Consider the following 14,106-nt stretch of genomic DNA (forward strand, 5'->3'; position numbering starts at 1 on the left):
GAGTATGGAGTTGGGAGATCACGTTGTGGGTGTACAGGACATTGGTTAGGCCACTGTTGGAATATTGCAGGCAATTCTGGTCTCCTTCCTATCAGAAAGATGTTGTGAAACTTGAAAGGGTTCAGAAAAAATTTACAAGGATGTTGCCAGGGTTGGAGGATTTGAGTTATAGGGAGAGGCTGAACAGGCTGGGGCTGTTTTCCCTGGAGCGTCGGAGGCTGAGGGGTGACCTTATAGAGGTTTACAAAATTATGAGGGAAATGGATAGGATAAATAGACAAAGTCTTTTCCCTGGGGTCGGGGAGTCCAGAACTAGAGGGCATAGGTTTAGGGGGAGAGGGGAAAAATATAAAAGAGACCTAAGGGGCAACCCTTTCACGTAGAGGGTGGTACGTGTATGGAATGAGCTGCCAGAGGATGTGGTGGAGGCTGGTACAATTGCAACATTTAAGAGGCATTTGGGTGGGCATATGAATAGGAAGGATTTGGAAGGATATGGGCCGGGTACTGGCAGGTGGGGCTAGATTGGGTTGGGATATCTGGTCGGCATGGACGGGTTGGACCGAAGGGTCTGTTTCCATGCTGAACATCTCTATGACTCTGTAAAAACATGCAGTAGTGCTGTGTGAACCCACTTAAATATAAACTGAAATATTTGCAGTCAGTCTCTGCACATTGTCTTCATTTGATTTCTTACTTCTGACTTCTTCAACTTCCATTATGAAGTGAATAAGTTTGCCCCACCCCCAGCCATCATTACCTGAAGATTGTCAATTACAATAACTCAGTCTTTAATTTTGCAGTGAGAATAAGTATATAACCCATGACTTTTCAATATACAGGGTAACTTAAATTCCTGATACCTGCAATTTTGGCTACTCCCTTTAATATTTTCTAAAAGATAACAATATTCTTTTTTGCTGCAGACAGTGGCTAGAGGATGCACGAATGGAAAATGAACAGGGTTTAAGTACCATATTTCTTGTTGGCTGCAAGAAAGACGTTTTGGTGAGTAATAATAATTTCCATTGTAAATTGTAGTTTGGCAAATGGACCTGTACACCACTGAAGCCCTCGCCGACTCATGGACACCTCCTCCTACCGCCCCCTCAAGCATGACCTAATCTCCCATCACCAAACCACTATCTCCCAGACCATCCACAACCTCATCACCCCAGGGGATATCCCATACACAGCCTCATAGTCCCAGTACCCCACACCACCCGGTTCTCCTTCTGAACTAAAATTCACAAAACTGACTACCCCAGTCAACCCAACGTTTCCGCCTGCTCCTGCACCACCAAACTTATCTCCTCATGCCTTGACACCGTCCTGTCCACTTTGGTCCAGGAACTCCCCATATACATTTGGGAGACCACCCACACCCTCCACCTCCTCCATGACATTTGGTTCCCCAGCCCCCAATGCCTCATCTTCACGATGGACGTCCATCCGCCATGACGAACGTCTCCAAGCCCTCAGTTTCTTCCTATCCTGCCAACCCAACCAGTACCCCTCCACCAACACACATTAAATTGGCTGAACTGGTCCTCACCCTCAACAACTTCTCCTTCGAATCCTCCCACTTCCTACTGACCAAAGAGGTAGTCAGAGGTACCCTCATGGGCCCAGCTATGCCTGCCTCTTTGTTGGGTACATGAAACAGCCCATTTTCCACAGTTACACCAGCACTATTCCCCACCTTTTCCTCTGCTACATTAATGACTGTCTCGGTGCCACCTCGTGCTCCCATGAGGAGGTTGAACAGTTCATCAACTTCAACTTCACAAACACCTTCCACCCTGAGCTCAAGTTCACCTGGACCATGTCGAACACCTCCCTCCCCTCCCTCGACCTGTCCTTCTCCATTTCCGGCGACCAACTGAACACAGACATCTACTTCAAGACAGACTCCCACAGCTACCTGGACTATATACCAAACCCCCTTCCCCTCCCGGTAAATATGCTATCCCTTACTCCCAAATTCCTCTGCCTGTACAGTATCTGCTCCCAAGAGGAGCAATTTCACTCCAGAACATTACAGACAGCCTCCTACTTCAATTTTCCCTCCCAAGTGGTCAACAATGCCCTCCAGCACATCTCCTCCACTTCCCGCATCTCTGCCCTTGAATGACAACCCTCCAACCGTAACAAGGATAGAAACCCCCTGGTCCTCACCTTCCACCCCACCAATCTCTGGATACAATGCATCATCCTCCACCATTTCCGCCACCTACAGCCAGACCTCCCCACCAGAGATATATTTCCATTCCCACCCTTATCAGCATTCCACAGAGACCCTTTCTTCCTCAACTCCCCCATTCGATCTACACCTCCCATCAACCCACCTTCCACTCCCAGCAACTTCCCTTGCCACTGCAAGAGGTATAAAACCTGTGGCCACACCTCAACCCCATGAACCCAGTGACGATACCAGACCCTTCATCTTCAGAGTAAAAGGGAAGTTTAGAATCTGGGGTGTGCAGGGACTACCAGGAGATGTTCAGAGTTCAGTGGGTATCTGGGATAAAATCCCCATTCCTCATCCCTATCAGTGTCATCCCTTTCCTCAAATACTGTCGGTACACCAGACATAGGCTTGGGATCCCAAGTCAAACTTAGATTCTTCTTACAGTGCTGTTGCTTTAAACCTTTTTTTATCTTCCTCAGCCTTCGTGTCCATACAGTGTTTCCCCTGTTCCCTTTTTCGTCTCCCATCCACCCATTCACACGCAGCTTTTAACATCTCCCAGCTTTTGGGAGTTCCATCTGCTGACCATTCCTCTATCCTGTATCACATGCATTATTCCTCCAACTGGACCATAAGATATTTTTCCACTTACTATTGGCTTTATCCTTCCATTCTTTAATTAAGAATTTCCACTTTTTCTCACAACTTTACCTTCAACTTCTGTTTACCACCTGTTCACAAGAGGCCACATGCCAAGTCTCTAGTTTCCTACAGACTTAAACGTAATATACATAGTAAAATAAAGTGTTTAAATAATAAATTTACAGCCATTAGTAACATTTATGGCAGTTACATTTTGTATTTTCTAAATTTTTAAAATAAGTTGATTAACTATTGTTCTGTTCCTAAAATTTTCAATGTACCCACTGCCTGTGCTATTTTGGCTGCTGATCAATGTTGCACTTTCCCCAAGAGTGACCTTTCTTTTGCAACTTCTGCTTTTAATTCTTGAAATTTTCTTGTTTTGCCCTGTCATTCATATGTTCAGTGTGAACATCCAAGAGAATTCATGCCTCCATACTATCCAGAAATAACTGTGTATTCAAGAATTTCTCAAAAGAAACTCCAACAATTAGATTTTTCATACAGTTAAGCCAGTTTATATAACACAAATCAAAATGGCTACAGCACAGAAGGTTATTCAACCTGTTGTTTCAGTGCCAGTTCTTTGCAGTAAGACAGATGAACTAAGAGCATGAATTACTGCATGGAATTATATTATTGCCATTATGTAGACATGGTTAAAGGAGGGACAGGACTGGCAGTTTACCATTCCTATCCTCCTGAGACCTCTCCTTCACTGAGGATGAATGGTCAGTCCTCAGTAAGGGTCTTACCTTCATCTCATTCTGCCCCCATGTCAACGAATTCTGTATGCGCTGTGATATTGAAGTGTTCTTCTGCTGCCTCTGCCTCTGCCCTTACTTTTCAATTGTGACTCGCACCCACCCTCCAAAGACCCCCTTGTCCTGAATCCAACATACTCCCTCCTTTTGGACATCCCATCCTGGCCCCTTACACTCCCTTGACCTCTTTATCTCCAACTGCCATCGCGACATTGACCGCCTCAAACTGTCCACCCCCCTCACCCACTCAAACCTCTTACCCTTGCAACGCGCAGCCCTCCACTCGAACCCCAACCTCACCATTAAACCAGCTGACAAGGTGGAGTACAGTAGTAGAATGGAACAGCGACTTCTATCTTGCTGAAGCCAGATGCCAACTTGCTGACACCTCTTCCTAAGGTCCCCTTGACCATGACCCCCACCTTTCATCACCAAACCATCATCTCCCAAACTATCCACAACCTCATCACCTCAAGGGATCTCCCATCCACAGCCTCCAACCTCATAGCTTCCAACTCCGCCTAGTTCTACCGCTTACAAAAATCCACAAACCTGACTGCCCCCCCAAATGTTTGTCTCCGCCTGCTCCTGCCCCACTGAACTCATCTCCTCATATCTCGACTCTGTCCTGTCCCCCTAGGTCCATGAACTCCCCACATATGTCTGGGACACTCCCCACATATGTCTGGGACACTACCCACACTCTCCACATCCTCCAAGGCTTCCAATTCCCTGGCCCCCAATACCTCCTCTTCACAATGAAAATTCAGTCCCTATACACCAAAATCCCTCGTGGCGAAGGCCTACAAGCCCTCCGTTTCTTCCCCTCCGGCTGACCCAACCAGTCCCCCTCCACTGATGCCCTCATTCAATTGGTGGAACCAGTCCTCACCCTCAACAACTTCTCCTTCGAATCCTCTCTCTTCCTCCAGACCAGAGAGGAAGCCATGGACACCACATTGGCCCCAGCCAATGGAACAGTCCCTCTTCTGGAATTACACTGGCACCATTCCCACCTTTTTCTCCACCACATTGACTATATTGGTGCCACCTCGTGCTCCCGCAAGGAGGTTGAGCAGTTCATCAACTTTACCAACACTTTCTGCCCTGACCTCAAGTTCACGTGGACCATCTCCGACACCCCCCTCCCCTTCCAGGACCTCTCCATCTCTGTCTCCGGTGACTAACTCAATGCGGATATCTATTTCAAACAGCTACCTTGACTACACCTCCACCCACCCCATCTCCTATTAAAAAACATGATCCCTTACTCCTAATTCCTCTGTCTTTGCCATATTTTCTTCTGAGAGGAGCAATTCCACTATAGCAATTCCAGGTGTCCTCCTATTTCAAGGACTGCAATTTCCCCTCCCACAAGATCAACAATGGCCTCAATCGCATTTCCTCCACTTGCCACACCTCTGCCCTTGAACCTCATCCTTCCAGCCGCAACAAGAATAGAACCCTGCTGGTCCTCACTTTCCACCCCACTAATCTCCAGATACAGTGCATTATCCTCCAACATTTTTGTCACCTACTGTTAGACCCCAACACCAAAAATAAATTTCCCTCCCCGATCTGCATTCTGCAGAGACCTTTCCCTCTGTGGCTCCCTCGTTAGGACCACAACTCCTGCAACTAACCCACCCTCTAAACCCAGCACTTTCCCCTGCCACTGCATGCAGTGTAAAGCCTGCACCCATAGCTCTTTCATGTCTGGCCTTGGACAAAGGATCATTTCAAATCCAGCAGATATTTTCCTGCACATTCACTCACCTCATTTGCTGCAAACGTTGCTCTCGATGTGGCCTTCTCTACATTGGGGCGACAGGATGCCAACTTGCGGAGTGGTTTCAAAGAACATCTCTATTCTGCACGCACCAAACAACCCCACTGCCCTATGGCCAACCACTTCAACTCTCCCTCACAATCCCACAAGGATGTGCAAATCCAGGGCCTCCTCCACCACCAAATCAAAGCCACTCGCCAACTGGAGGAAGAATACCTCATCTTCTGCCTCAGGACCCAACAGCCACATGGCATCAACCTTGACTTCACCAGTTTCGAAATCTCTCCTCCCCCCACCTCATCCCAGATCCAATGCTCCAACTCGGCAATACCCTCTTGACCTGTCCTACCTGTCCATCTTCCTTCCCACCTATCTTCTCCATCCTCTCCACCAACCTTTCACAATTACCTCCTGCCTGCAACCACGTATCACCTTTCTACCTACCTTTCCCTGCCCCACCCTCACTCCCCCTATTTATCTGGCAGACCCCCTCCACATATTCCTGATGAAGGGCTTATGCCTGAAACATCGACTCTCCTGCTCCTGGGATGCTGCTTAACCTGCTGTGCCTTTCTAGCACCATGCCTTTTGATTCTGACTCTCCAGCGTCTGCAGCCTCATTTTCTCCTAGCTTAACATTCCAGGGTATCGCTGTTCTGGATGGGACAGAAAGGGAAATAAAAGGGGTGGGGGAGTTGTATTGCTGATTAAGGATCACATCACAGTTGTGTTGAGGGAGTATGCAATTGGAGGGATCTTGCTGTAAGACCTTATGGGTGGAGCTCAGGAACATGAAGGGTGAAACCACAATGTTGGGAGTTTTTCTATAGCCCTCCCAACTGCCCATGGGAGACAGAGTAGTCAGATACTGGAAAGGTGTGAAAAGCAGGGTAGTTGTGGTGGGTGACTTCAACTTTCCTCTTATTGACTGGAATTCCCTTACAGCCAAAGGCTCGGATGGAGAGCAATTTGTTAGATGTGTCCAGGAGGGCTTTTTGAAACAGTATGTTGACAATCCAACCATACTAGACTCACTATTAGGAAATGAGCCAGGACAGGTGATTGATGTTTCAGTAGGAGAGCCTTTTGGACTTAGTTACCATAACTTCAGGAACCCTCATCACCAAAAATATATTTCCCTAACTTCCCCTATCTGCATTCTGCATAGACCATTCCCTCTGAAGATGAGGCGTTCTTCCTCCAGTTGGCAGGTGGCTTTGATTTGGTGGTGAAGGAGGCTCAGGATTTGCACGTCCTTGGGTGAGTTGTAGGAAGAGTTGAAGTGGTTGGCCCCAAGGTGGTGGGGTTGTTTGGTGCATGCAGACCAGAGATGTTCACTGAAGCCACTTGTTACGGATGTCCAGCAAAATTGTAAGCTTAGTCAAAAGGAAAAGGGAAACATTATCGGGCTAGGCAGCTACAAACTGACAAAGCCCTGGAGGACTACAGGGAAATTAGGAAGGAACTTAAATGCACAATTAAGAAGGCTAAATAACACCATGAAATGCTTTGGCAAACTGGGTCAAGGAGAATCCCGAGGCTTTCTATGCATATATTAGAAAAAAAGGGTAGCAAGGAAAAGAGTAAATCCACTCGAGGACAAAGGACGGACAGGAAGTGGGAGAGGTCCTTAATGAGTAATTTTTATCAGTATTCACCAAGGACATGACTGATGTTGAAGTCAGGGATGAGTGCAAATAATCCAGAGAATATATTGAAGGAGGAAGTTTTGGGTATCCTAAATTGTATTAAGATTGATAGGTCCCCAGGGCCAGATGGGATCCAGCCTAGGTTGCTGCGAGAGAACAAAGAACAAAAGAAATTACATGACAGGAACAGGCCCTTTGGCCCTCCAAGCCTGCACTGATCCAGATCCTCTATCTAAACCTGTCGCTTATTTTCTAAGGATCTGTATCCCTCTGCTCCCTGCCTGTTCATGCATCTGTCTAGATACATCTTAAATGACACTATCATGCCTGCCTCCACCTCCTCTGCTGATAATGCATTCCAGGCACACACCACCCTATGGGTAAAGAATTTTCCACCCATGTATCCCTTAAACATTTCCCCTCTCACCTTGAACTCGTGGCCCCGAGTAATTGAGTCTCCCCATCTGGGAAAAAGCTTCTTGCTATCCACCCTGTCTATACCACTCATGATTTTGTAGACCTCAATCAGGTCACCCCTCAACCTCTATCTTTTTAATGAAAAAATCCTAATCTACTCAACCTCTCTTCATAGCTAATGCCCTCCATACCAGGCAACATCTTAGTGAACCTCCTCTGCACCCTCTCCAAAGCATTCACATCCTTTTGGTAATGTGGCGACCAGAACGGTGTGCAGTATTCCAAATGTGGCCTGAGCCAAAGTCCTATACAACTGTAACATGACTTGCCAACTCTTCTACTCAGTACCCCATCCGATGAAGGAAAGCATGCCATATGCTTCCTTGACCACTTTATTGACCTGTGTTGCCACCTTCAGGGTACAATGGACCTGAACACTCCGATCTCTCTGTACATCAATTTTCTTCGGGGCTTTTCCATTTACCGTAATAGTTCATTCTTGAATCGGATCTTCCAAAATGCATCACCTCACACTTGCCTGGATTGAATTCCAACTGCCATTTCTGCACCCGACTCTCCAATCTATCTATATTCTGCTGCATTCTCTGACAGTGCCCTTCACTATCTGCTACTCCACCAATCTTGGTGTCATCTGCAGACTTGCTAATCAGACCACCTATACCTTCCTCCTGATCATTAATGTATATCACAAACAACAGTGGTCACAACATTGATCCCTGTGGAACACCACTGGTCAGTCCTCCATTCTGAGAAACTCCCTCGCACAATTACTCTCTGTCTTCTGCTGCTCAGCCAACACTCTGTCCATCTAGCTAGTACACCCTTGACCCCATGCAACTTTACTTTCTCCATCAGCCTACTGTGGGGAACCTTAACAAAAGCCTTACTGAAGTCCATGTATCTACAGCCCTTCCCTCATCAATCAACTTGGTCACTTCCACAAAAAATTCTATTCAGTTGGTAAGACATGATCTTCCCTGATAAGCCAAATTTCTTCAAAATGTAAATAGGTCCTATCCCTCAGTATCTTCTCCAGCAGCTTCCCTACCATTGATGTCAGGCCCACTTGTCTATAATTACCTGGTTTATCCCTGCTACATTTCTTAAATATGGGGACAACATTAGCAATTCTCCAGTCCTCCAGGACCTCACCCATGTTCAAGGATGCTGCAAAGATATCTGTTAAGGCCCCAGCTATTTCCTGTCTTGCTTCCCTCAGTAACCTGGGATAGATCCCATTCAAACCTGGGGACTTGTCTACCCATAATGCTTTTTAGAATACCCAACACTTCTTCCTTCCTTATGCCAACTTGACCTAGAGTAATCAAACATCTATCCCTAACCTCAACATTCATCGTGTCCCTCTCCTCTGTGAATACTGATGCAAAGTACTCATTAAGAATCTCACTCATTTTCTCTGACTCCATGCATCCTTGAATGGGCCAACCCTTCCTCAAGATACCCTCTTGCTCCTTTATGTATGAATAAAAAGCTTTAGGATTTTTCTTAATCCAGTTTGCTAAAGATATCTCATGACACTTTTTAGCCCTCTTAATTCCTCATTTCAGCTTGGTTCTACTTTCCCAATATTCTTCCAAAGCTTCATCTGTTTTCAGTCGTCTAGACTTTATGTATGCTTCCTTTTTCCTCTTAACTAGTCTCACAATTTCACCAGTCATCTATGGTTTTCTAATTTTGCCATTTCTATCCCTCATTTTCACAGGGTCATGTCTGTCCTGCATTCTAATCAACCTCTCTTTAAAAGCCTCCCACATATCAAATGTGGATTTACTCTCAAACAGTTGCTCCCAATCCATATTCCCCAGCTCCTGCCGAATTTTGCTATAGTTGGCCTTACCCCAGTTTAGTACTCTGCCTTTAGGACCACTCTTGTCTTTGTCCATGAGTATTGTAAAACTTACAGAACTGTGATCACTATTCCCAAAGTAATCCCCTACTGAAACTTCAACCACCTGGCCAGGCTCATTCCCTAACACCAGGTCCAGCATGGCCCCTTCCGAGTTGGACTATTTACATACTGCCCTGTAAAACCCTCCTGGATGCTCCTTACAAATTCTGCTCCATCTAGACCTCTAACACTAAATGAATCTCAGTCAATGTTGGGAAAATTAAAACCACCCTGTTGCTCCTACATCTTTCCATAATCTGTTTACATTTTTATACCTCTACCTCCTGCTCACTGTTGGGAGGTCTGTAGTACACCCCCAACATTGTTTCAACACCCTTCCTATTTCTGAGCTCTGCCGATATTGCTTCACTGCTCAAGTTCTCCATAATGCCTTCCTTCAGCACAGCTGTGGTATTCTCCCTTACCAGCAATGCAACTTCTCCACTCCTCCAGCAAGGGAAGAAATAGCTGGGGCATTAGCAGATATCTTCACATCATCTTTGACCACAGACAAGGTTCCAGAGGACTGGAGACAAGCCAATGTTGTTCCCTTGTTTAAGAAAGGAAGCAGGGGTAATCCAGGAAATTATAGGCCGGTGAGCCTGATGTCTGTGGTGGGGAAGCTCTTGGAGAAGATACTGAGGGACTAGACATATGAACGTTTGGAAGAAAATAGACTAGTTAGTGACAGGCAGCATGGTTTTGTACGGGGAAGGTCATGCCTCACCAACCTGATTGAATCTTTTTGAAGAGGTGACAAAGATAATTGATGAGATAAGTGGTGTGGATTACATGGACTTTAGTCAGGCATTTGAGAAAGTCCCACATGGCAGATTAGTACAAAAACTAAAATTGTATGGGATTTCAGGTGGGCTGGCTAGATGGATACAAAACTAGCTTGGTCATAAAAGACAGAGGATGGAGGTGGAAGTGTAGTTTTTCAGAATGGAGTCTGATAACTATGATGTTCCAGAGGAATCACACTTAGGGCCTCTGTTGTTTGTAGTATATACAAGTGGTTTGAAGGAAGGTGTGGATGGTCTGATTAGTAAGTTTGGAGATGATACCAAGATTGGTGGAGTTGCTGAAAGTGCTGATGATTGTGAAAGGATACAACAGGCTAGAGATAGATCGGCAACTTGGTCACAGAAATTGCAGATGGAAATTAATCCATACACCTGCAAGATGATGCATTTTGGAGGATCAAATTTAGATGTGAATTATTCTGTAAATGGCAGAACCCCAAGGAACAGATCTGGGCATGCAGCTCCCTAAAAGTGGCAACACAGTTGGCCCAGGTGATTAAGAAGGCATATGGCATGCTTGCCTTCATTGGCAGGTGCATGGAGTACAAGAGTTGGCAAACGCTATTGCAGCTAAACATAACCTTTGTAAGGCTGCATTTGGAGTATTCTGTGCAGCTTTGGTCACCACGCTACCAGAAAGACGTGAAAGCTTTGGAGAGAGTGCAGTGAGGGTTCACCATGATATTACCTGGTCTTGGGAGCATTGACTACGGAGAAAGGTTAGAGACAAGGGTTGTTTTCACTGGAAAGACGGTGGCTGAGAGGAGACCTGATAGAGGTCAAAAACATTATGGGAGACAGAGATAGGGTGGATAGTCAGAGACTTTCTCCCAACATTGAAGCACCCCACAAGGGGACACAGGTTCAAGGTGTGAGGGGAAAGTTTAAAGGAGACTTATGAGGGAAGTGTTTCACCCAGAGAGTAGTGGGAGCCTGGAATACACTGCCAGAAGAGGTGGTGGAAGCAGGCACATTACCAGCATTTAAGAGGTATCTGAATGGTTACATGAATAGGGAGGGAATAGAGGGATACAGACCGAATGGGAGGAGAAGGTTTGTTTTTGATGATTGGCACAGGCTTAAAGGGCCTGTTCCTGTGCTGTACTTTTCCTTTGTTCTTTGTTCTTTTGCTGGTCACAATGATAAAATGTTAAGAATTTTAAAAATCACAAAATACACATTCTGAAACCAAACATAAACCATGCCATATTTAATTCAAAATTAAACTTATCACCCTTGGGCATTCTCTTAGTTGTTGCTTGTGTGTGCCTTTACTTGTCTTAATACACTTACAAGATACTATCCCAGTGTTCATGGCTTGGCTAATGGAATACTACTAATTTTCATTGAAGGATCTCATAGAGTCACAGAAATGTACAGCATGGAAACAGACCCTTCGGTCCATGCCGACCAGATGTCCCAACCCAATCTAGTCCCACCTGCCAGCACCTGGCCCATATCCCTCCAGACCCTTCCTATTCATATACCCATCCAAATGCCTCTTAAATGTTGCAATTGTACCAGCCTCCACCACATCTCTGGCAGCTCATTCCATACACGTACCATCCTCTACGTGAAAAAGTTACCCCTTAGGTCTCTTTTATATTTTTCCCCTCTCCCCCTAAACCTATGCCCTCTAGTTCTGGACTCCCAGACCCCACGGAAAAGACTTTGCCTCTTTACCCTATCCATACTCTTCATAATTTTGTAAACCTCTATAAGCTCACCCCTCAGCCTCCGACGCTCCAGGGAAAACAGCCCCAGCCTGTTCAGCCTCTCCCTATAACTCAAATCCTCCAACCCTGGCAACATTCTTGTAAATCTTTTCTGAACCCTTTCAAGTTTCACAACATCTTTCTGATAGGAAGGAGACCAGAATTGCATGCAATATTCCAACAGTGGCCTAACCAATGTCCTGTACACCCACAACATGACCTCCCAACCCCTGTACTCCATACTCTGACCAATAAAGGAAAGCATACCAAACGCCGTCTTCACTATCCTATCTACCTGCGACTCCACTTTCAAGGAGCTATAAACCTGCACTCCAAGGTCTCTTTGTTCAGCAACACTCTCTAGGACCTTACCATTAAGTGTATAAGTCCTGCTAAGATTTGCTTTCCCAAAATACAGCACCTCGCATTTATCCGAATTAAACTCCATCTGCCTCGTCTAAGCCCATTGGCTCATCTGGTCCAGATCCTGTTCTAATCTGAGGTCACCCTCTTCGCTGTCCACTACACCACCCATTTTGGTGTCATCTGCAAACTTACTAACTGTACCTCTTCTGCTCGCATCCAAATCATTTATGTAAATGACAAAAAGTAGAGGACCCAGCACCGATCCTTGTGGCTCTCCACTGGTCACAGGCCTCCAAGTCTGAAAAACAACCCTCCACCACCACCCTCTGTCTTCTACCTTTGAGCCAGTTCTGTATCCAAATGGCTAGTTCCCCCAGTACTACATGAGTTCTAACCTTGCTAATCAGTCTCCTATGGGGAACCTTGTTGAATGCCTTACTGAAGTCCATATAGATCACATCTACTGCTCTGCCCTCTTCAATCCTCTTTGTCACCTCTTCAAATAACTCAATCAAGTTTGTGAGTCATGATTTCCCACGCATAAAGCCATGTTGACTGTCCCGAATCAGTCCTTGCCTTTCCAAATACATGTACATCCTGTCCCTCAGGATTCCCTCCAACAACATGCCCACCACTGAGGTCAGACTCACCGGTCTATAGTTCCCTGGTTTGTCTTTACCGCCCTTCTTAAACAGTGGCACCACGTTAGCCAACCTCCAGTCTTCCGGCACCTCACTTGTGACTATCCATGATACAAATATCACAGCAAGAGGCCCAGCAATCACTTCTCTAGCTTCCCACAGAGTTCTCAGGTACACCTGATCAGGTCCTGGGGATTTATCCACCTTTACCCGTTTCAAGACATCCAGCACTTCCTCCTCTGTAATCTGGACATTTTGCAAGATGTCACCATCTATTTCCCTACAGTCTATATCTTCCATATCCTTTTCCACAGTAAATACTGATGCAAAATATTCATTTAGTATTTCCCCTGTGTTCTGGGGCTCCACACAAAGGCTGCCTTGTTGATCTTTGAGGGGCCCTATTCTCTCCCTAATTACCCTTTTGTCCTTAACATATTTGTAAAAACCCTTTGGATTCTCCTTAATTCTATTTGCCAAAGCTACCTCATGTCCCCTTTTGCCCTCCTGATTTCCCTCTTAAGTATACTCCTACTTCCTTTATACTCTTCTAAGGATTCACTCGATCTACCTTGTCTGTACCTGACATATGCTTCCATTTTTTTCTTAACCAAACCCTCAATTTCTGTAGTCATCCAGCATTCCCTACACCTACCAGCCTTTCCTTTCACCCTGACAGGAATATACTTTTTCTGGATTCTTGTTATCTCATTTCTGAAGGCTTCCCATTTTCCAGCCGTCCCTTTACCTGCGAACATCTGCCTCCAATCAGCTTTCAAAAGTTCTTGCCTAATCCCATCAAAATTGGCTTTTCTCCAATGCAGAACTTCAACCTTTAGATCTGGTCTATCCTTTTCCATCACTATTTTAAAACGAATAGAATTATGGTCGCTGGCCCCAAAGTGCTCCCCCACTGACACCTCAGTCACCTGCCCTGCCTTATTTCCCAAGAGTCGGTCAAGTCTGGAGCATTTCTGGACCTAGAAGGCTTGCTTCAGACTACAAAAGCTCATAGTAGTGTGCAGTATCTGAGCTGATGGATGGATAGATAGTGACACAGGCCCTGAATGAGTGGGAGCGGTGGGACTACAAATGTTGTTCTCCTAAATGAAAACAACAGTCTTGTGTTCTATAGATTCACTGCCATTCCTAGTAATTCGCTGGAGGGAAGATCACTAATCTGCAAGAGCCTGGAA

General features: G+C 45.7%; 1 protein-coding gene across 5 annotated transcripts in view; it reads left to right on the plus strand.

The window, feature by feature from the left end:
- Positions 1–14,106, plus strand: part of rab36 (RAB36, member RAS oncogene family) — a 72,079-nt gene that overhangs the window by 43,683 nt on the left and 14,290 nt on the right. For all 5 annotated transcript variants that reach the window (XR_011962945.1, XM_072587102.1, XM_072587101.1 and 2 more), the window contains one exon: positions 927–1,008. Coding sequence is in view for 4 of the 5 variants with exons in the window: in XM_072587102.1 (XP_072443203.1) it covers positions 927–1,008 (82 nt within the window). In the remaining variant the exon portion in view is untranslated. The remainder of the gene's footprint in view (positions 1–926; positions 1,009–14,106) is intronic.

Source organism: Chiloscyllium punctatum, chromosome 17 (assembly GCF_047496795.1).
Source record: "Chiloscyllium punctatum isolate Juve2018m chromosome 17, sChiPun1.3, whole genome shotgun sequence".
NCBI lineage: Eukaryota > Metazoa > Chordata > Chondrichthyes > Orectolobiformes > Hemiscylliidae > Chiloscyllium > Chiloscyllium punctatum.